The sequence below is a fragment of the Chaetura pelagica genome, unplaced genomic scaffold, assembly GCF_000747805.2.
Source record: "Chaetura pelagica isolate M959 unplaced genomic scaffold, ChaPel_1.0 scaffold71, whole genome shotgun sequence".
NCBI lineage: Eukaryota > Metazoa > Chordata > Aves > Apodiformes > Apodidae > Chaetura > Chaetura pelagica.
Genome location: NW_009952435.1, coordinates 1,146,279 through 1,170,313, shown reverse-complemented (window position 1 = coordinate 1,170,313; position 24,035 = coordinate 1,146,279). Strand labels below are relative to the sequence as shown.

Genomic DNA, 24,035 nt, shown 5'->3' with positions numbered 1-24,035 from the left:
AGAGAATAGATTTGTTTTTTATTTGCTACAGGAGTTACTGGCAACATAGCTTCTGGGTACCTGTGGGGTGACTTCCAAAGGTACACCTCAGTTTCAATTTTCCAGAGACAACTTATTGCCCTCAGTATCAGCCTTATGGCCATTTCTGGAAAAAAATTATCATTATTGAATCCACTATGCACTTTGCTTCACTTATTCTGCAGTTTTGCATGCAGTTAAAATAAAGGCAGTGATAAGTATGGTACTTATAATGGCTTCTGTAGAGAGATAAATTCCATTAATTAGTCAAATTAAATATAAATTTACAAATTCCAAAAGTAGTTAGACATTCCATTGTAGTTAGTATTCACTAAATGGTCAATTAATATTATAAAAATCAAGATTAAAATATAATTAATGTACCTATAGCTTAGTTATAATTAAACTAATTATACTGATATACAGTGTAGCAACAGCTATCTCAGGCATTATACTGATGTAAATTTATTCTTCTTTTCAAGTAAAGCTACTTGAAATACATTTTAAATCATTTATCAAGCTGAATATAACTATCAAAAGAGTCCAAGTTCTAGCTATAAAAAAATTATTCTACTTTCCCCTCTTTGGAGAGTAACTCTTTGGTCCTATGACTTTGTAATCCAACAGGTGAGACGACCGACAATTCAAATAGGATGGGGAGCTGCTGTAACGGAGGGTCTCTCTGCACATAAGAAAGATATAAAGTCATGGGAGGTAAATTAATTACATGAGGAAGACTGCCAAATGGATCAGGCTTCAGTGGGGCAACTTATTAACAAAAGGATACCCAGCTTATCTATTTCTTCCACTATGTACCCCACTACAAGTAAGACTTTGCTCTAAGTATGATCTTAAAGTTAGATCTATTCAGGAAAACAAAAAGGTAAGGACTGCAAAACAAAGGGTGCCAAAAAGGAAACAAAAAACAAACACTAGTCACAATATTTATTTTATATTGATCTTGACAGGACACTTCAAAGGATTTTGACACTGCCTCTTCCAATCTGTGTTTAGCACTCCTCAGCTGAGGGAGGCTTTATGACACAGAGTCACTGATGAAGGTTTAAGCACAAATATGGAAAGGGGAAGAAAACAAAGAACGGCCAAAGTACACTCAAAAAAAAAAAAGAAAAAAAAAAAAAAAAAAAAAAAAGATGGATCAGTTGTACAACATCTGCTGATAGATCAGCTCAGCAGAGATTCAAAGACTATGAGGACTTACTTTGTTCTCTGTTGTTTTACCACTTCGTTAAGTGTCAGCTTTTCTTCATACATATTTAATACAGACCTTAACTTCTTCAAGCTATTTTTCAGAAAAAGTAACTACAAAAATATTTATACTTTTATACCATAGTCAGCTCATGCACTGGTGTCAATCTACTCATGACTGTAGAGATAAACATGAGCTAATTTGAGTCCATTTGTACTCTTAAAGGGGAAGAGCTGTGCTACAGAGGTCACAAATAATTGTCTAAATGTTAAGCAGACCATGCAGTAAACTGTTTTACATATTCAAGATTGACAACTTCTTTGTATGGATGTTGTTCAAAAGCCAGTCAGTGTCTCTTAATAGCTTAGAGCACCATACTTTAAACATACAGGTAAAAAAATGTTATGAAAATACTCCATAAGATTATGAGGGAGACTGCTGGTACTTCAGTATCAGTATTTTATTTCCACATCTTCCAAAGTAACTGTTTCAATACTGCTTCTTCCTTTGTTGGGGTTGCAAATATCCATAATATGGAGACAGACTCTTTAAACTAATTTTAAATATTTTTTTGTTATGGTTGTTCTTGTTTAATATCTGAAAAATTTTGTCTTCTTTTCTGGTAAATCATAAATTCTAACAACTATCTAAAGGTCTATATAACCATTGTAAAGCCTCACTCATATCACTTATTAATGTCTTAAGAATCTTTCTAATACCTCTTTAGTGATTTATTCTTCATGGCTAACAATTGTTTTCTGATAATTTTAGGAATTCTTTCTAATAAAATTATTTCTACACTAAATCTCTCAAAAAAAAATATGTTATGTAAGATAATGAAAAAATCAAACAAAACACACTTATGCATAATCATGCTTGGTAGTGGTGATGGACTTCTTTTCAAAAGAGGCATAAACTTTCCAGAAAACTCAATTTTGCAATGACTGAAACTACTTACATTTTGAAGTTACCTCTGCTGATTATTATCTTTGTAAAGTGAGCAATTACTGATCTATGAATGCATTTGATTTCTAAACCAAAGAAATGTAACTTGTCATTTTGGAAATTCCAAAATATTCCCATTAAAAATTTTCTGAATTAAACCTTTACCTGTCCTTCTCCAAAACACTGTTTTGAAATAGAGACAACATTTAGGAAAAGAGCAATTTAAAAATTGTTAAGTAGCCCAGAATACATTTCTATATACACATATACATTTTACTTTGGCCTGACTAAAAAATAATTTTACTTCTGCTCCAGATTTCTTGGGAAAAATGGTGTTGGTTACATCTAACCCAAAAAGTCCATTATTCACTTAATATTCCATCAATGTTAGTTTCAATATCACCAACACTACCTGCGATACTAATTACATAGCATATCAATACAGAAATTAATTTATTACTCTGAAAGGCACAAGTGTTTGAAAATATTTTAAGATTATCCACTTGAAGCACTGCTCATCAGCCGGAGCCTGGAAACCTTTCAGTGCAGCACTAGTATGGGGCATATATGTCCACACAACTGGACATGCTGCATGTTAAGATTTTTGTTACAGTTTAAAAAGGTTGTATGTTAAATCTTCATAGACCCTACTCTTTTACTATTGGACAAGTTTATTCTCAATGAAGAAGGAATGAAATTATGCTAAAATGCTTCCTGTAGAGAGTTAACAACAATAAAGCAATATGCATTGAAAAGGGAACAAGACAGGTCCTTAGAGTACAGTATAAAGGACTGAAGGTGTGCTGGGTCTTTGATCTTTGGCATTATCAATCAGCACTATTCTGATTGAGCCTTGTGTAATTACCCTGTAGGAGTCCTGATAACAGCACGTCCTCCGGATGGGATGATATCTCCAGTCAGCATCTTAAATGTTGTGCTTTTCCCAGCTCCATTTGTTCCCAGAAGTCCAAAACACTAACAGAGGTAAAAATAAATAAATAAATAATACTTCTTAGCATATGTCTGTAAGATCCTGTATATGGTTAGATCATATGTACAAATTCCCTTTGTCACGGAAAATAAGTTATCAAAAAACACATCTACATAATTTTTCTATTACCACCCTAATTCCTAAAAGTGACTTCTTTAGGATTTTAGCACTCCAATTAAAATGCTTCCCGATAGCTAAATGTAATATTTTCCCATATTATTAGCAAATGCTAGATTGAACCTGAGGATCTCAAGTCCTGTGTAAGAGTCCTGACTACCAATCTATAGACTCAGTATTTCTCAGCTTCTCATGAGCTGCATCACTCTGCAAGTAAATGAACATCAAACAGCCAAGACACACACTGACTCTCAACAGTTGTCTCAGGCCCCTAGATGAAATTAATATATGTTTAAGCTAGGGCAGGATCATATTAGTACTTCATAACTTCTTAAGTACTTGTTTAATCAACTGTCTTATTGATAAATAGGCTTTAATCAACAATAACATCTTCCTGGTTACCCCAGTTTCCCAACAACTGATCTATAACTGGCAGGATGTCATTGGACCTGCGCTTCCATGCCCTAGCTTCTTGTATCTCCCAGTTTGCTACTAGCAACGAAGAAAAGTCTTTTCCATATAAGCATTTTTGAAATTAATATCTGCAGTTCCCAAAAGCATCAAAATAATGAACATCCCCCCAAATAAATGCTGCTCTGAAGTCTTCAGCATTGCCATCATCACTACTAAACTTCAGTTTATTAAAACAGGATACTATATGCTATATTAAAATACACTGTGACGATTTCAGCATGGGAACTATACATTTGCCCTGGTGATAAATCCAGAATTCACTCCTCATTTTACAAATAAGACACTTTTTCTTTGCTTTCTCTTTGGACATGGAGCTGCTATGCTACCTGCTTGTTTTTTTATGTTAGCCTACAAAGCAGCAATTCCGTAGAGATAAGCAAGAAGAAATAAAATAACACTATGATGAATTTGTAACCTGAAAAAAAACAAGTGATCTGTTGCCTCTTAAACACCATCAGTGCTTCTGCTTTTATCCAGTTTTTGATTTTCAGAAATTCCTATGATTTAAATTATTCTGCCGCTATCCAGAGATTTTTGATTGCAGACATCTCGAGTATGCCTGAACAGTTTCTCAGAATAATGTGTTATTTTCTAAAAGGAAAAGAAGAAAATGCTTTACCTCTCCCCTTGGTATTCCCAAGCTTATGCTTTCCACAGCCGCATTCTTCTTACTGACACCTCCATAACACTTCCTGAGGTTGTACAGAAGAAGGACATCATTACCAGTTCTTCCACCAAAGAGTCGCTGTCTCTCCATTTCTACATCAACATCTTCTGAAGGACTGACCATGCTGTTAAATGAACATTGACCCCTAAAACAGAAGATGATAGCAAATGACACATGGCAAAGTGGACATTTCTGTACTCTGGATAACTCTGTTTTATTTCGCTGGTTGCAATCCCTTAAAGCTTGGTGATCAAATCTCGGCAGAACCCAAGGGAAATAGGAACTACTCCTACTTTTTTCTGCAGTTTCCATTAATTCAGGTTAACCATGTTATCAGACTTATTTACCTTCAGCTGTTCAAAGGAATCCAACATTTTCTTTCTTAAAAAATTAGTTCAGTACCTACTATGGCAGAATAAAAATGGTAACACACCTTGGTTTCTGGAGGAGATCCCAATGAAGAAAGAGTCGTAAAAGAAGCAGTAATGTTCCCTGCAGAGCCATGTCCACAAAAATCCAGCCCAGAAAATTCATCTCAAAGGGGCTCACATATGAGTCTATTCCAAAGTTGCTGGTCAGGTCAAACTTGATCTGATTGTACGAAAGCTCTATTAAACCCTGGCCTAAGCAGAATTGTGGGAATACAATGAAGACCCATTTGAGGATATTGTAGATGTTCTGAAAAGTCTGTATTAAGATTCAGCAAGGAAGGGGAAAGGAAGGATGGAGGTGGAGAAAAAAAAAAAAAAGGGAAAAAAAATTAGTTTTCACCAACAGCATATTAAGCACACTTACAAAGCTGGACACAGCATTCAAATCTCACTCAAGGTGAACTGAGAAGAGCATATTGTGAGCTATTTTGAGGCAGGGTTCATCACATTGTATTTTTTAGACTGCCTAGGGCCATTTAGTGGAGGATCACAGACAGTAACAAAACACGTCACCATTATAATTCTGCTTTCTTAAAATTTTAATATTTGAATGTTATTAATTCTAAATCATCAACTTAAACCCAAGTCAACGCCAAATCTGTCTCCAAACTTGAGGGAGAGGTGAATCAGATTTTACCTCCAACGTCCAGTTTTTCGCCTGGTGCATGCATAGATATTAATATGTCTCCGTCAAATTGCTTGATTACCATTATGAGTAGTAACAATTACATACATGGAGTGACAATGCATATTACTATTCATAGAGTACCTTACAGATCCTAGGAATATGTGGCTTGTCTTTTATGTCAATATTATTCAAACCAATTTTACAATGCATGTCCTCTATTCAATGGAGCAAAACATTTGCCATTATGTGCCAATTACAACTTAATGGCCTGGAAAATTTCAAGGTTTCAATTAAAACCATTTTTCCATTATTACCCTGCTGCTATTTTTTTATTATTTCTTTTTAATGAACAAGTTAACATTCAAGGTAGTCAGAATCAACTCAGGATACACTAGGACAGGAAAATCGTGAATGTGTAACACACACGTGTGCATACATTTCACTTGTGAGCAATGTAAAGCAAAGGTTTTATACTGACCTGCACTTTGGAAACTATAGCTAACAAACGAGGTAAGAGTGTCACCAGCATGGTACACAGGCCAAATACAAAATTCAAGGAGATGTAAGAAATAAAAGCTACATCTGAACTTGAGAAGAATCTGGATACAAGATACATCCATGGTAAAGTTGCATACCTGAAAGTTTGAAGAAACAAAATTATCACAAATAAGGTATGTTTTCACCTCACAAATAAAAGGCAGTTTTCAGACTAGAAAAAACCTCAATAGTTGCTCCTTATTTTTAAGATATGCAAACAACTCTTGTGATCAACTGAATAGAAAGGACAAATCAGAGTATATTTTCTTCATCAAATTACCTTATGATTTTGTAAATGTACACATAGTTACTGCCATGTGATAGGCAGATATGATCCATTTTTGCATACATCAACTAACTGCATGTTCCAGGAAACTCACAGCTCTGATTTTTGAGTGATTGCAAAACCATGCATCTTAGCAAGCCTCTTACACAGTGAAAGAATTAAAACCAAATATTTTAAGCTTAAATCACGGCTGTGGAGCAATCAACTTTTCTGAAAGGCTTTCATAGATAGAAACAAAGAAAGACAAAAAGAATAAAAAAAGAAAAGAAAGTAGGAGAGAGTGAGCAAAGCGAGGGAGGAGAGAAAGAAAGAAAGAAAGAAAGAAAGAAAGAAAGAAAGAAAGAAAGAAAGAAAGAAAGAAAGAAAGAAAGAAAGAAAGAAAGAAAGAAAGAAAGAAAGAAAGAAAGAAAGAAAGAAAGAAAGAAAGAAAGAAAGAAAGAAAGAAAGAAAGAAAGAAAGAAAGAAAGAAAGAAAGAAAGAAAGAAAGAAAGGCATCAGTCCTATTTGTGTCAGTGATATTTGAGAACTGAAATTCACCAGAGATTGTGTTAGTACTGTTAGTATCTAGAACAGATTATCAGTAGAGCAGTTGCCATCAAAAAATAGTGCATTTCACAGCACAATGATGAAAAGACAGCATGTCCATGGCTGCATCATTTTCAATCCAAACCTTTAAAGAGGGAGGGAAGGCACACTCCATTCTGGTACTACCAATGACATCTAGACAAAATGGAGCAGTCATATTTTTTTTATAAAAAGTAAGGTATGTCTAGCCAGACTTAAAAAAAAAGCCCAGGCAATTTAATGAGCATGAATGTCATGGAAAGGAAGTTTGTTTTCCATTCAACATAGGACAAGATACATCTATTAAGCAGTATACATACTGAAGGAGCATAGATATCACTGTACATGTAGTATATATAGATATAGTTGCATGTATAACAGTTTCTTAAATAGTATTAATATATGTATATATAATTGTTTTAATAGTGAGCTTAATGCAAGAGCAACTAGCCAAAAATCTATGAATTCACTTCTTCATTGCTTTAAACAGTAGGTTAGATTATGAGCCATCAAAATCTCTTAAATTCAATGTTATGCAGTTTACAGATGAACTTTCTTCATCTAAGAATGCCAGGATCTTTTACCTTAATAAACAAACACTCAAATCTTGCTACGAAGAAATGGGGATATTATCCTCAGTGTACAGGAAAATAAAGGTCAAATGTTAATGTTTGGGTCTCAAACGAAGATCCTAAGTATTCAAGATCACACTATACTTTTCAGCATCCTGTTGCCAGTCTTAATCACTCAATCTTTTCTTCCCTTCCTGCACATACCAATATCACTTTCCTAGCTGTTGCTGTGAATTACAATACTGTAAACACAAGCCCATCCTAGGAAACAGCTCGGGAAAGAAACAATATTTAGAGTGCTATTACTCTGTTGTAAATTAAAGCAAAATTTTATTTGCTTGCTTATAGCTGCTAAGAAATGAGTAAGACCCTTAGAATACTAGAGTTGCATAATGTTCAAATGCAGCCTTTAAAGCAGCTGCCAGTCACACCTACATTTCTATCCTAACTTTCCTTTCCTCCAGCTTCAGCTGTAATTTGTTATTTTCGAAGTATGAACGATAGAGCATTTTGGAGAAAAGTACTTAAACAGTTGCACTATAGAACACTTTTGCTGTCAGCTAAAAAAGGAAAAAATGCAGTTTAGTTAAGAAACGATTACATTTTTAAAGAAAATCAGTTTTAAAGTAGCACACTAGAAAATTGTTACTTATTCTTTCAAGCATACACCCTTCATGGCAAACAGCTTAAATTCTCACATAACTGGGCTATTTTTACCTTTATTCTAGATCAGAAATACTATGTAAGTGTGCCCTGAAAAGAAAAATAAAATTTTTAAAGGAAAAAATGCATTCTGAAATGCATTTAAATGCGAATTACAAGCATAGTACTGGGAAAAGATAAAATTACCACAATAGGCTTCATCACAATTGTAGAGTAGTTAGACTGAGCAAAGGGTGGAATAGAAAGAGTGGCAAATCTGAAATTCATCAGAGGGTCCTTGAGACACATTAAACTTACTGACTGACAGTTTTTGTGTCTTTAATACATGTTAATACACATAGAATACATAGACCTTCTTGATAAAAATCACTATAGTATCTGTTACATCAGCCAAAGCTGAACAGTGCAAAAGGGATTATGCTGAGATGATTAAGCTGCATCTGCAGGCAACAAAAAAAATAATTTTAATTCAGTCCAGCTTTTCAGACAATGCTTATTTCTTCTGGAATACCCAAATTTTAACACAACATTTTACAACAATGCCTGCATAACTTAGCACATGGGATTTAGTAGTGTACTGTGGGCAAGACCATAGCCTACAGCACACCACATATCATAACTTCAGCAGGCATACAAGCATGTTCTGTATGGTTCATCTGCTGCTTGACTGAAATGTCTATAGATGCTTATTTTTACACCAGGGTCACAGCAACTGGATTACAAGAAGGTTTCAACAGTTGTAAAGGTAACAAAAAAGAACAGGGGTAAGATTTAGCAGTGTAAAGTCTTTGCACTAAGGCTGATAAGAATTTCTGCCTTTAACTTGCAAGAATTAATTGGTAGTAGTGCCGAAGGAAGGGGAAGGAAGACAAGAGTGACACAAAGAGAATAAAAGTGTAAACTGTAGATGTGTTATCCAAGTTGTTTACAAGATGATGGGTGTCATGACCTCTAGAATATTACCTACCAGTCTGGCCACTCACGCCCACCATGAGCTTAAATTGGAGGGAAAAGTAATAAATAGAATTACCCAGGGAATGGGAGGGCCTTTTTGCTGGAGAGGACTTAACTTGTTTGGGCTCAAAAAAAAGCTGTTTAATGAGGGCATATTACAGGTATGGCTCCAAATAAGGCTCCAAAATTAGACTGGAATTTCAAAGAATACGTCCACTATGGAGATACTGAAAGAGTTTTCCAAAAGCAGTATTATTGGTGGCATGAGAGCTTGAAAACAGTTTCAAGATGAAATACAAGCTTTTGGGTTTGGTTTTTTTTTTAAGTCTTTATCTGAGACTTTTTCCTGGAATGGAATACATCCTGATCTTGCAGAAAGACCTTTCTACTTTCCTTCCCTGTGATTCTCTAATGGAGCGGTTGTATTTCATTATATAAACATCTATCTTTTAAGACATGCATTATTCTCTGCAAAGTTAACAACAATTAGTTGCTTGAGATAAGGAAGAAATATCTTCTCAGAACATTATCCTGTAACTATTCATCTTCAGCATTTCTCACATTACCTGGGACTGCACATAGGAAGAGTTAAAAGAACAGAATTAGATGGATCATTAGTTTGATTGAGTCCAGGGCTCAACAGCTCTATTGCTACAGAGAAATCAGTCCTCTGTTTAACCAGTTATTTTAACTTTTTATAACTTTTTTCACAGGAAACTAAGCAAGAAGGTGATATGGGAGGACTTTCCTCTCTCACAGTACTATTTGAAGACAAATCTCCAACCAGCCCAGTACTCCATGTTGAACAGACTTCTCATTGGAAATATAAATTCTTCGAACAATGTACAATTACAGAATTAGAGAAAATGGGCAGAACTGTAATAAAAGACAACCAGTTCTTACCTTCTTCATTATATTCTGCAGAGCTAAGCACTGAAATTCTGACCTGACTTTTATGATTCCCTCATTTTCTAGAAGATAACACATAATCAGTTTCTATAAGCAAATGATTGTTACACAGGCTGAGAGTTTTCTGAGACTTTTCCAATTTGGATTTGGTTGTGTTAGTTTTTCTGTTGTTTGTTGTTTTCTATCTGGTGGTGGGTGGCTTTTTTTAATGTGCGAACAGATCTGCCTCCACCTTCTGCAAGGAACTTTCAAACTCGTGTTTCAACCTGTTTTCTCACTATCTTTTGCTGAATCATAATCATTTCCAAAGAGAGAAAATCATGCATCCAGCAGCAGGTGCAAACCAAGCCTAAAGATTTCTGTTTTGTTTCTTACAAGCTATAATTCCATAGTAGCATTTCCAATCACATACCCAAAAAGTATCAGCAGGAGACCAGTGGCTGCCAAGTTTTTTCGGAAAGTGAAGGCTGATAGCTGGAAGGCACTAATAACACCAACACACAGGGTGACTGGAATCATGTAAAACAGCTAGAAAGAAAAGAGAAAAGGCACTGAGCAGGTAAGCATCTCTTACTGGTCTTACTTAATTATCACAAAAGCGCTCTACAAATTAACTTTTCCATATTTGCAATATAATTACACTATAAATTAGGAAGAATTAGGCAGAAGAGCTCTGAGATTTCATAATCCACATCTGCTGTGAAACTACCCCTCTTACACATACTCACATAAAACAGCCTAACAAAATAAAATCTGACTAAAGAATATTCCCCTTAATTCCATTTCTGCTGACCTTTCCAATACATCCATTTAACAAGATAACTCTTCCAGCTAATTAGTCCACATGGGACTACTGCTCCAAAACATCAAATTTTACTGTGAAGGCAGAGTCTTGGATTCAGAAATAGCAGTTTCACTGATCAGTGCTTCAGTCATAGGAGAACAGTAAGAATACAATTTTAAAAGAGTCTTAATGAAGGACCATGTGAGCTGATTAAATAAATGACAACTCTTAATGGGAACAGACAGAATATTTAGAAGAGTTACATCCATTAGGCATCAGGGAAAACAGTTTCTCTGTTTAGTTTCTTGACATAATGTTAACCAAATACTTAAAGGGGAGAGGATGTGATTGGTACAGGGGATTCATATTCAAGTATTCAAGAGAGATGGGCTCTGCTTGCAATGAGCAATGGCAAGATTTGCTCACTTCCATTCCATTCTCAGTGTCTGACTGCTCTGTACATTGAAGCTGAGCTTAGCACAGTGGTTGCCTCCATTTCTGCTTCTACATATTGAACCCTATCCTAATATAACTGAGATTCTGAGATGAAACTGCAATAGATGAAAAAAATCAAGATCTAACTAAGTATTCTGTGCAGAAGAATGACATCCTCACTGTTAATTTTTTAAAAAAATAATTAAAAAATAGAAGTACAATGCAAACCTGTTCAAAATAAAGCTAGATGGTGTCACGTCTTTGTCAATAGAAAGACAGACTTTTTTTTTAAAGAGAAGAAATGAAATGTAGACAGATGTAATACTGCCATCTTGTTCACAGTGTACCTTTCCAGTGCCATATACCATACCACTCCATAAATTTAGATTTCAGCTCTCCTGGAGCTAAGCAATACAGTAGATAAGTCACACGGCATCAGAGTCTCAGTATATTTCAGCAGACATGGGACTTTTTTTCGATAAATAAATTAGTTTAAACATTAAATTATATTAGAAATCTTAATTGAAACCATGATGTGTTACAGAAGATTGGCATGCACAAATAAAAGAACCCTGGTTTTGCCAATCTAATGACAGAAACTTAATCTGAAAAAAAAAATCTATATTTGTTATGAAATTTTCTTAGTACTGACACATTTTCCATTTGTTGAACATTCACATATATCAATATAGTAGGAGCAACCTGATTCTTATGACAGCAATTTCATAAATCAAATAACTCTGCAGGTCTAATAAAGATTATGCTACCAATAATACAGAACACAGTCTCTAATACTTAAAATATGTAGAGGGATTTTAAATTTGACAGTTCATATATTCATATGTTTAGTGTCCCTAAATGATCTGCAACACAATTAGCATTTAAAGCAGTGTCTGTTCTTTCTCAGATCATGATTGATCATGCAGTACCATGCTGAATTTGTGAGAACACTTTCAAAGGAAGACATGGCAGAAAATAATGAGGAGTTGACTTTGCTGCACAAGGAGAAACTGAATGACAAAGAACTGAGCTCTTGACCAAGACCTCTTATCTGACATACCACCAAAAAGAGTACAAAGATTGGCTGGTCAAGTAAGTAACATTTGGAGAAATGTGCTTTTACTTCCAGTTTGCTCAAGTGTGAAAATCCTGATTTCAAGCATGGATGGGTGAAGTCTAGTGTTTCAGATTTAGAATAGTCTGAATGAGAATAGAGAGTGTTCCAAAAATCTCTGTTCCTGACCAGGCTAGTTCACGTTTGTGTTGACTATGCTAGATCCCAGCTCTTCCTTCCATGATCCAGTGTGTTGAGCAAAGTGCAGGAAGTTTGAGTCCCTTCTCTGCAACCAGCAATCCTTTACTTTTGAAAAATCCAAGTGACCCCTGTTGTTCACTATTGCCTCTGAAACCAATCTCCCAATCCAAAAGATCTTCTTTGAGGTGTGAACTACCAGCACACAGCACCCAGGTTATTTAAAACCAGTAATTCTATCCCTTTCCCAGAAGCAGACCTAATCTTAACTTCCCATCCAAACACTCAAGTAATACCAAAGCAGGCCTCACAATAAATGAATTATAGAAAAACCTTTCAGTAAGGGAGGTATATGTATGCCTTACATATAAATACACGCATAGATACACACAGATATATATATATACACACATATATAATGTAGTGATTTTTCATTTTAGTTTTTAGGGAGTCACCTTGAAAAAGATATTAGAAGATAATTTGAGGAATTCATGCTTAAATGGAATCCAAACAAGCTCCATTACACAGCTGATGAAAAATCAGTGATGGGGACCAGCAGTGACTTGAGAAAGTTAATTTTATTTCACCACATTTGCTTATTGGCCTGAAGAGAAAACAACTTCTTACGTTTGCAGAAGGCAAATAAAAATTCTTATTTCATTTAACTATATTGGCTTAAAGCTGACCTGCACGTCAGTGACATTCCTGTTTTCCCATGTGATTAAAAGCATAAGATTTAGAGAAAACTAGTAACTTTTGCAGTACTTTCAAAAGAACATAAGATTTTGAGATTTGCTAATGAACTTCATGCAGACAACACTATCTATAATGCTAACAATGGTAGAAAATATTTTGAGTGAAAAAATAAATTCAGGACAGAGACTTCACCCATTTCTGATGAAGGACATTCTGTGTATGTGAAGTCATGAATAATATTTTGTACTGTCTATCTTGCCAGAAGGTACCAGTTATGAGTACCTCTCATATTAAACACCAACAAACAACATGATCATGCCTTTAAATTAGCTCACTACTATCTTCAGGCTTCTCCAATAATCTGAAAGATTTTGCCAGTGGCAACTCAAACCACAGAAATTCCTGCTATGAACTTTTGTGTGAAAGATTCTCTCTGTCTAGGTTGATTAAATAGCATCCTTTGATTTGAAAAATAGTGTAGGAACCTAACGTTAGCATACATTCTACCTTAATATTCAGCTTTGTAAAATGAAGAACACTATTCCAGCCTTAAAGATTTTTATCTGACATATTAAAGTAGGAATTGTGTCCAATTGCTTGTTAAAATGACAGCTGAGATCTGTAGCTCTGCACAGTACAAATCTCCTAGTTAAATTCACACCTAAGCACATGCTGCCCCACATGATACGTACCATATCATAGCAGAAGTTAGCAAGCCAGTAAGTTTTGTAACCCAGGCCTGTGATGTGCTGCAAACGTTTTCTGCCAGATACTCTGTCCTTCACTATAGCACTTCCAACAGATGCCGTAAGGATGGAGAAGCCCAACATGACACACAGTGCTACCCCACACTGACGAACATTCTCCATTCTAGGGTACAAAGAAAAATGGCATAATGAAAACACAATGGGGAAAAAACCCTCACCAAACCCCAACATTTTCAAGGCCAACTTCTTATCAAAGCAACACTAAACATGAGGATCTTAATCCTGTTTGCAAACACTGTTTGTATACTGCCAACATGTAACTAGAGGAGCAAGATGATGTGTTAAGTTACAAAACTATACTTCAGTTACAGAGCAGAAAGTCCAAACAGTAAAGAGAAGATTTTTTATATGTTTCCCCCTCTACAGAAAATTAAAATTTAAAAACCTGACAATCATAAAAAAAGTTTATGTGTTTGACAATGTCATGACCTGTTCAAAACAGTCTGAAAAGTGTAGTCAGCATAAATTCAGAGTTCTTCCCTGCAAAATAAGACAACCATATCTGATGTAAACAGCAGGCTTGAGATGCAAACACCAGCCTAGATAAAACACTATACTCAGTGGAACTGAACTGCATCTGTGAAGTCACATCTATTGCATGCAACATACATGCTTATTGAATTAATAATTTCAATTGCCTGCACATTGCAGCTATTATATATTTGAAAAAGTTTAGTCACATTTTGTCCTCATCCAGCAAGGCTCCTCCATATGGTTGGCTGTAGAGTGTGATCCCTGTGAAAAGAAAAATAAATTATTAAATAGTAAATGCTATATCAGGGCTACAAGTTCTAGACTACACTCTTGACTTATTACACAAGACAAAAGGAAAGGCTAAATCCTTAATAAGGAATAGCAAGAGGTCAACCATGAAGCTGTCAAACCAAATACTGGCACCTGTTGAGTGATTTCCAGGCTGGATCCATAAAAATCTAATTAATAGAATTAATTACACACATAGATTAAATAGAATTTGTTCATATACCTAATCTTACTGAGTAAGGTAGGTCATTATTGAAATATATATAATTGGTATTTTATAACTTTTAAAAATACTTTTGGATTGCTGATATTTTGCAGAGAAAAACTGTTTAGTCAAATTCACACACACACAAAAAAAGAAACAAAAAAAGAAACCTAAACCAAACAAACAAAAAAAAAAAAAACAAAAAACCCAACCCAAACCAACCAACCAACCAAAGAAAAAAAAAACACCCAAACAAACAAAACCCAAACCAACACACACTTAAGATGGAAACTGAAGAGCATTAAATTAAAAAGATACCTAGTTTGGGAGACCAGGAACACTCCTGAGTAGGCAATGTGTTTTACAACTTATTATGGTTCTTGGTACAACCAACCTGTAACAACCTAGCAAAATGAACTTTGGAATCAGAAGGTAGTTTATGAAAACAAGATCTGTCTTTTTTTTACTTTTTTTCTTTCAAGGAAAAGAAGAAAAAGGGGTGGGTATGTATGCATGTGCAAAAATTTGTCAGTGCAACTGTCCAACTGGTCTTGATGCTGTTCCTGGATTATTTCTGCATGTGAACAGGTGTGCCAGCTGTAATATAATGCCACCTGGAAATACCTGCAGTGAGATTAAACCAGGACCATCTCATTAGAGTACTGATATAAAGCTATGCTGTTCCCAATTTAAAAAGAAGTAAAATAAATTCATCCTAACAGCTATTATAAAACTTCTCAGATCTTTAGCAAAGAAATAAATCATTGTTTGCCTTAGCTGGACTCCACGAGTTACAACTTAATTGAACACACTTCATTATATTTTGTTAGAGACCAGATGTATGAAGATAGAAATTGTCTTTGTTCCTGTAACACTGCAATCTGACTGAATACATCTACACGGGGGTTTTTTGCCCCTTTAATTTTTCATTCCTCAACTTCAGGCCAAAGTAACCTGAACATCTAAGTCACTATGCGGGGTAAAACTGTACAAGAGAGGATGATGACTCACACATAAAACTATCAGAAGGTAAAGATTTTTCAAATGCAGTTAAAAGCTGTGCACTGAAGCCCAATAGTAGTTAACAAATCAAAAGAAGATTCAAGCTGATAAGGTTATTTGCAGAAGTCTTTCATGTCATTTGCCTAGAGGGACTGTTTAAAGTTTTCTTTTGTTCTTCTTTTTTTCACCATTAATTTTTTAAACAATAGCTGCTATTTGTTCTGAACCCAAAATAGGCATATCAAAGAAAACTGTATTTTCCCAGTGGAACCAAGTCTTAGCCAAAATTCTATTCATGTCAAGGAAAAGTAGCATGACAGATAAAAGTTTCATTCCCATAAATTTTTTCTAAGCTTTTTCAAAGGTTGAATAAAGGTGTGGATGTCAGAAACAAGAATGTTTTATTTTCATATATGTGTGTATATATATATATATATATATAAAATTCCTTTTGAGTTAGAAATTAGTAGCTAAAAATGGAAGCAAAACAGATTTTTCCTGTACACGTAAATTGAAATCAATCTGAACTGCTTTTAAGATTGGATTTGAAAAAAAAAAAAAGTAAAAAAATCTGATTTTCAGACTTAATCTAATTACAGTGGAGGAAAGCTTTTGGGAAGTAGGAATCCTGATCATTTCAGAAGCACTAAAATAAGAAGTTAACAACATGGAATTGGCTTCTTGTACTCACTAGAGCTCAGCTAGATTGGCAAAGAGCAAAGATAAATCTTTCAAATCTCCTCTTTTACAGCCATGAGCCAAGTTCTGGTTTTGACTTCATGATCAAGACTTTGAATGTTCTAACAAAACTGTCCTCCCTCGAGCTTCAGATGAGTAAAATCCTACAGTAAAATTGCTCCAGCTCAAGGAGTAGAATTTATAGAGGCTGAAAATTTTAAAATACTGCCCATGATCATGAAATGCCAAGACTTGAGAGACCCATAGGTCCTATTGATTCACATGCCTTTTCCCAGAATTGTGAGACAGGTAAACCTGTCAGGTGGACTGTGGTAGGGACTTATTGCCTTTAAAGTATCCAGAACAGGGGCAATTTGCCAGGAATTAAGGTGGGATCTCTGCTATGTACCATGAATTAATCCAGGCTGATCTAAATTGTATCCCTTTGCTGTACTTCTGTCAACTATCTATGGTATTCAGTAAGAAAAATATGCACTAGCAAAACCAGAGCTATAAATTAATCCTCGTGAAATTTCCTGTGCAAGTGAATTCATGCTCATAAACACAGACTTGCCCACTTTTACATAAGTTTTGAGAACATAGTAAATGAATTTTATAGATGATCATCTGCACTGCTAAAACTTTTTTTTAAAAAAAAAACCCACAGGGACTTAATGAAATATGCAAAATGTAACAGAGACCAACAATCACATCAAATATTTTACAATAAATAACTTCTGCTCAGGAATATTTAATGAGTCTGGAAATTATCTCTCTCCTGAAATGTTCATGGCCTGTCCTTACTAAGTGCACAGATCCCAAAAGAAAACTAACTGAACTTTCAGGGCACTTCATTGCTATTTAACAAGACTACATCAGTTGAGTTGGGTTCCATAAACAGAAATACACCACTCACTATAACTCCCTAGTACTGAAAAAACACAGACTGTGAAAAAAAAATTAATTGATAGGAGAAATAAAAATCTCATTACATTAAATAACATAATGCTCCTTGCAGTCTTGTATCATACAATATTGATCAAAAAGCAAATTGCACTGAATTAATTTCCTTCAATGGAAGAGTACCAAAAAGTAATTTCTCTTCTTAAAAATAACAAATTTCTACAGTCAATTTTCATTCATACTACGTACATGAAACGCAGGATTGCATTTTTGAAAATTTACACACACAGCTGAGATTACATTTCCCACAGCTGCTGAATTAGAATTAACCAAAGTATGACTGTGTTAAGCAAAGTTCAGTTCTATATTAGAATTAAAATTTTTATCAATATATTAAATATCATTCTTGCCTTTTGTTTGTTATTTTAAATTCTTCAATTAGTCTGGAGCATGAGGGTCTTTTGCATTTGATAAATTTTTTACTATAATGATATATTTTACTTTCCCCCAAAAAACAAGATATGGTTAAGAAGGTTCCTATTAAATGCCATTTCACCATTTCCTTTGACAAGAGGCTTAAAGTTAGCATTTGCAAAGCAATCAGGAGAGTATAAAGTCACTTTCCACTGAAATTCAGCTGAAAATTGGTCTCAATCCCTTCAGCTCTTCTTAAGAAAAAATCTGAAATAAATAAGGATGCTCTATGAATGCTTACAATGAGCCCTAGCATGAAAGGTTTTTAAAAAATCAATTACTTGAAGTCTTGAGATGGGGAAGCTGCATCACACAAGGCCTCTCTATATTGATACATTTCTGTTTTTTGAGTAATAATGTAACTTCTTTTGACCACTGTATTTTACAGTCATTTTTATCGATGACTACCACTCCTTTTTTCTTTATATAGCCTTACACTAAGAGGCAGGTAATAGTCCTTCCACTATATTCCAGGATGATAAGACATTCTGACTCAACTGTATACAATTAGCTGTGAAGTATAACATTTACCTAATCAGAATTTTTATCTTAAGCTGAAGCAAAAAAATTTTGCCTTTTAGGTTTTAATTTCTCATTATTTGATATTTTATTTGCTCACAGACACATAAAATAATTGTAAGAATATAACATCTCAAAAAGAGATTTTAAAACATATGAACATCATTTGCATAAACTAGAAGACCAGCCAGAGTTTTAGTTTTCACAAAAGCCCAGCACACCTTATGTTCTCTTATATTTTTTAACATGTTCATTTTAATTACCTGTCACTGAACTTATAACCCACTAGAAAACAAAATATACTTGGATTTCTTTCCAGTAAGACAGATGAGTTTGATTTATTCAACTGATAAAACAGAATCACAGACTTATACCACTATGAAGGTAGAGGTAGCTATCCACATGGGACAGATATGAGCTATTTTTATACAAGTATTCCTGAACTGCTGTTCAAAAATAGATATTGGATCCATTAACTATGATAAACTGACAGAAATCAATCTGGTTAACTTCTGTTGCTCTGGCCTGGTGAGTCCACAGCTGGAGTATTGTGTGCAGTTTTGGGCTCCTCAGTTCCAGAAGGACAGGGAACTGCTTGAAAGAGTCCAGGGCAGAGCCACAAAGATTAAGGAAGTGGAACATCTCCCTGATAAGGAAAGGCTGAGGGAGCTGGGTCTCTTGAGCTTGGAGGAGACTGAGGGGCAACCTCATCGTTGTTTACAAATATGTTAAGGGTGAGTGTCAGGAGGACAGAGTCAGGCTTTTTTCAGTGATGTCCAGTTGTAGGACAAGGGGCAATGGGTGCAAACTGGAGCATAGGAGGTTCCATGTAAATATCAGAAAAATCTTCTTTCCTGTGAGAGTGACAGAGCACTGGAACAGGCTGCCCAGAGAGGATGTGGAGTCTCCTTCACTGGAGACATTCAAAACCCACCTGGACACGTTCCTGTGTGATGTACTCTGGGTGACCCTGCTCTGGCAGGGGGATTGGACTGGGTGATCTTTCGAGGTCCCTTCTAACCCCTAAGATTCTGTGATTCTGTATGTGATTTATTTAGCCTCCTTCTCAGCTCCTTATCACTAAAACGCATCACAAACTGGGACCAGTACTATTGATGTCCTATGAAAGTGAATACGTCTGTCCCTGTGAGCAAAGCAGGCAGAACTAGGCACACTGCCTGTAAGGACTCTTGCCTCCTCCAGAGAATTTGAGAGACCTCCTACAGGGTTCATGCTCAAGAAATAACCACAGGATATTACTGCTAATTTAAAGGGTTCCTCAGTATTTGTGAGCATTTAAATAAGCTGTTGACCTCCTTCAAGGCCTTTTCATTACAATAGTTGCTACTCTGCTTCTATCCATGATAAAGTTCTACTCAATTGAAGTGCATCTCTTGCAGTAAAGCAAAATTTATTTTTTTGTGAAGAAAGGAAAGACTGTATTCTCACGCTCCCTTTTCAAGGGTCAAATTATTTTTATACTACCTAAAAGTAAGACAAAAGCTCTAGTCCTGTTGACAGGAAAAAGGTGTCATTTGGAAAAAAAAACAAAACAACAAACAAAAAACATGGCAGTAATGCAAGTCAGAATTACAAAGCTGCATTTCTACAATATCCTAGCAAGCTTCCTCAAAGCAACTTCCAATAATATTTCAGAAGTGATCTTGTATATAAAACAGAGTTTGCAAAAAAAAACAACAACAAAAACAATTGTTGTTAAAACACCATATGTAATCTCCAGACAGCTAATTTACAGGACTGCATATGATCATCTTAAAAAGAAAAGCATATAAATAATTCTTCTCCATCAGAGCAGTATCCCTAAAAAAGAGATAGTTAAAAGACAAAGTGAAATAAGCTAGAGTGCCTCATGATAGCATCAGAAAACTTGAGGTTTTTTGAAATATAGATATACATATGCATATATACACGTATGTATGTGTGTGTACAGATACATACAGATAGGTAGGTGACATGACTTCTCTTTCTAGGATTTCTCTGACAGGTTGCTCTGCATTATGTCTCAAGAGGATGATCAATCCATCTTTATTGCACCTCTCCAATAGGTGTACACACAAACAAACTGCTTTCTAGTCCATAAACTCTACTTCTGCAGAGACTTGGCCAGCATATTCTGCTAGAAGATTATGTAGAGAGCCCGTAGTTGTACAGGTGACAGTACAAGACTTCAAATATTTATTGAAAACTGTTTTGCGTATTGTGTTTCTGTCATGCCACAACATAACATATAACATTTCCAGAATTGTTGGGACAACTATAATTTTCTCTTACTGTAATTTGGATGGTAAATCCCCAAGTCTCCATGACAGACTTAAAAGTAAGGGTAGTGAAACATTTAAGTTCCAGAATGGGATATCTAATGCTACAGAAAACAAGTTAGCATCAGTACTATTCATGAAGTGCAGGGAAATAATTTAAAATCAATTTCTATTAAAAATTCTTATTAAAATGCCTGATTTAATTTCATTCAAACTTCCTGCAGAAACACATTACCTTTGATTCTTTCTCCTAATTCATTTAGATAAAAAAAACCCCTCAGCCATCTTGAAAACAAGCCATTATTCTTTTTTCATTGACATTCTGGAAACTTCTCTTAATTTTTTGTATCCAGATAATCAGGATTCCTTCCCCTTTTCACTGATTTTCATCTTTTTTCTTCCTTCTCCATTATAAACACTGAAAATACTCTTACCATTACAGACAATCATCCTACCATTTAAAAAATGCTTTTAACATTGGTTAAAAGCTATTTTTAAATTCCTCTAAAACAAACTAATTCCCCTTTAATGAAACTTAGGAAATGAAAGGACCTGGAGTGAACAGAAGTTAGCTTGAACCATCAAGCCCAGATTTCAAACTAGATTAAAACATCCTCAAATTTCACCTGTGGGAACAGCAGATTACTTGGCTGCAGTAATTTTTTTAAAAGTCAGTTTGAATATTTCACTTCAACTCATTCATATACAGTTCAGGGTTATCTGAATCAGATAATTCAGATTTCGAATACACTAAACTCTCTTCTGGTATGTACAGAAGATATACCAGCCTGTCCTGTTCCTTGAGTATCAGGATACTATGGAACATCATGTTGAAGTGTGAATTTCCAGGGTACCCTCGGTATTTACATAAGGAGATAAAGTGACCAAGAAGTTACAAATTCATACCCTGTTGTGCTTTGATCTCATTTAAGCAAGCTTGAGCAGTGGTTTCACGTGGACTAGCATCCCAAGTATGGTGAACCAATTTACACTTACTCCACAGGAATGTCCTTTGTAAGAATCTCATATTGCATAAAGAGCTGTAATTCACATTTTACTTTATTATATACTACATTTTTTACACAAATAAATCTTCTGTTTAATTAAAAGTTCCACTTTCAGCTTCTACCAAGAAAAATGTGAATCTGCAATCCTACTTTATACTATGAAAAAATGTAGTCCTCAAAATTATTTTAATTTATTTTAAAACTAATTTTCAAAAGATATGAAAAAATACTTAAAGAAGGACTATTACCATACTGCCTCCAATCCACATTAGGAGGCAAATTCAGCCATAGAATGAAGTTATTAAGTTCATTTAAGTAAGATGGCAGTGAATGGAAGCCTTTTTGATTGTACCACACCTGGAAGAGAAAATGAAAACTGAATCACAAATGGGTTGAATCAAAATACTGATCTGAAAGCTCCTATACCTTGAAGAATTGCATAAAAATATGTAATTCTGTTATTACATCTATTTGTAGAAGAAGGTGAACTAGGACAAGCAGAATAAATTAATTTATTAAGGTTTTTCAACAGTGTGTGGCAGTTTGTTTCCTACTGTCGGAGCTGTACAGCTATGTTAATTACTATATTGAGATGCTTGGATTTAATGAAACAGTGTCTTTTCCTTTCCACACATTTGGTTGGACAGACAAAAAACAATGTAAAAATAACATTTGCCACTTCAATTGAAAATGAAAAGATGAGTAAAACTAGTGTTAAAAGTGGAGAACACTACTGAAAATCCAAAAAGACTTATCTAAATAATACCTGCAAGTAACACACAGCATAAAATGCCTAGGAACCTGATATCCCAGAAAGTGTGGAATGAAAGAATCAAGGAGGTACTGTTTACAAGGTGTGAAACTATTATAGAGGACAAAGCTGTGTTCCACCTTCAGCAGGTTATCAGTGTCCAGTATGGAGGAAATAAATCCAGACAAATTTTAAGGCAGACAAGGCAAGCCAGTTTCTCTGAGGAGCATAGAGAAGCAATCTGCTCTAACATATATGTTATCCTCCAATCAAGCAGAATCACCCTGACTTAATACATATGCTCAACATTCAAACTTCCAAGTGCTAGAATCATTGCTGAGAGCTTGATATGTCCCAAAGCTGAATACACCAAGGAGTTTTGTTTTTCTTTGGAAATCGATTTAATTTCTATGCCTCATTACTGTTAAACATAGTGCCTTTTACCCCCCATTACCCATCCTGAAAACTAGATCAAATTATCATGTGTGTTTGTTTTCAATTTTAGTGACACGTCTAAAATAATCTTTGACTAGTATCCATTTCTTACTCCACCGCAACTTTTCATCTCTGCTTTTTGTTTATACAGTTGAAAAACTCTTAAGTTTTCCCTAGATGGTATCAGCTGTTTGTTAATCTGATTTTGTACATGTCAGGTTGATGCCGGGCAATTCTCACTTTATGTCTAGATTCTGAAAAATGCACCATTTGTATACAGTTTCTTGCTTTAACAACCTTCTCCTAGGATTTCACTGTTCTTAGATCCTTTCTAAAATTACCATCTATACAGTTACCTAAAGATTCTATCCTCACCACTGTGATACTGTTCTCATCTAGTGCTCTTCCATATACACATGCCTCCTCTTGATACTGATGTAAATTTCCAGATACTGACATTTTTATTTTACTTGCAAATCATTCTGTATTTTCTTTTTTGTAGTATACCCACTATGATCTTTATTATGATACTAGTTCCAGACTTCCACTGCTTTTCCTGCCACAGTCTTCTCTATGTTTCCCAGTGCAAGCTGTCTAATCTCCAATTTTCTCTCCCTCTCTTAATGACTGATTATTTCTGATTTATTTTCCTGACTAACTACTTGTTTGGACCTCCACATTGTAGTCTGTTACCAGGCAAGGTTTACAATACTGTAACTGGCCATTTGATTTCTCCTCCTCTATCCTATATCATGCTTTCAAATGCCACTCTGAGCTCCATTGTCATCTCTCCTGTGTCCCACACCCTTGCATCTTCCTTGTCATAAGCTGCTAGTCATTAGTTTAAAAATGAGCAGCCTTGCTTTACCCTGCTCTTGCTTGCTTCAGCTTTCACATTTTCTAATCATCTTTACCTGGTCTTCACAACTGCTTGAAATCTCAATGGCATCTTATGTCTCCAGGTTTAAAGAAAAAAAAAGGACTAATTCCACTCTATTTTCTCCTTCACAAACTCATATGCAACTCCTTTGTTGTCCTGAAGTTCAGTTCCTACAAAGTGCTACAAAAACTAGATCTCCTATTCTTCAATCAGCAAGATAATTCTTCAAAGAAATTAAGT

General features: G+C 35.0%; 1 protein-coding gene across 1 annotated transcript in view; it reads right to left on the bottom strand.

Moving 5' to 3' along the window:
* The window catches only part of ABCA13 (ATP-binding cassette, sub-family A (ABC1), member 13), a 170,324-nt gene that overhangs the window by 31,576 nt on the left and 114,713 nt on the right, over positions 1-24,035 (bottom strand). Inside the window, 8 exon segments of the mRNA XM_010008365.1 lie at positions 3,039-3,148; positions 4,375-4,567; positions 4,856-5,109; positions 5,960-6,116; positions 10,379-10,494; positions 13,826-14,003; positions 14,581-14,635; positions 21,978-22,086. Coding sequence (XP_010006667.1) covers positions 3,039-3,148; positions 4,375-4,567; positions 4,856-5,109; positions 5,960-6,116; positions 10,379-10,494; positions 13,826-14,003; positions 14,581-14,635; positions 21,978-22,086 — 1,172 coding nt within the window.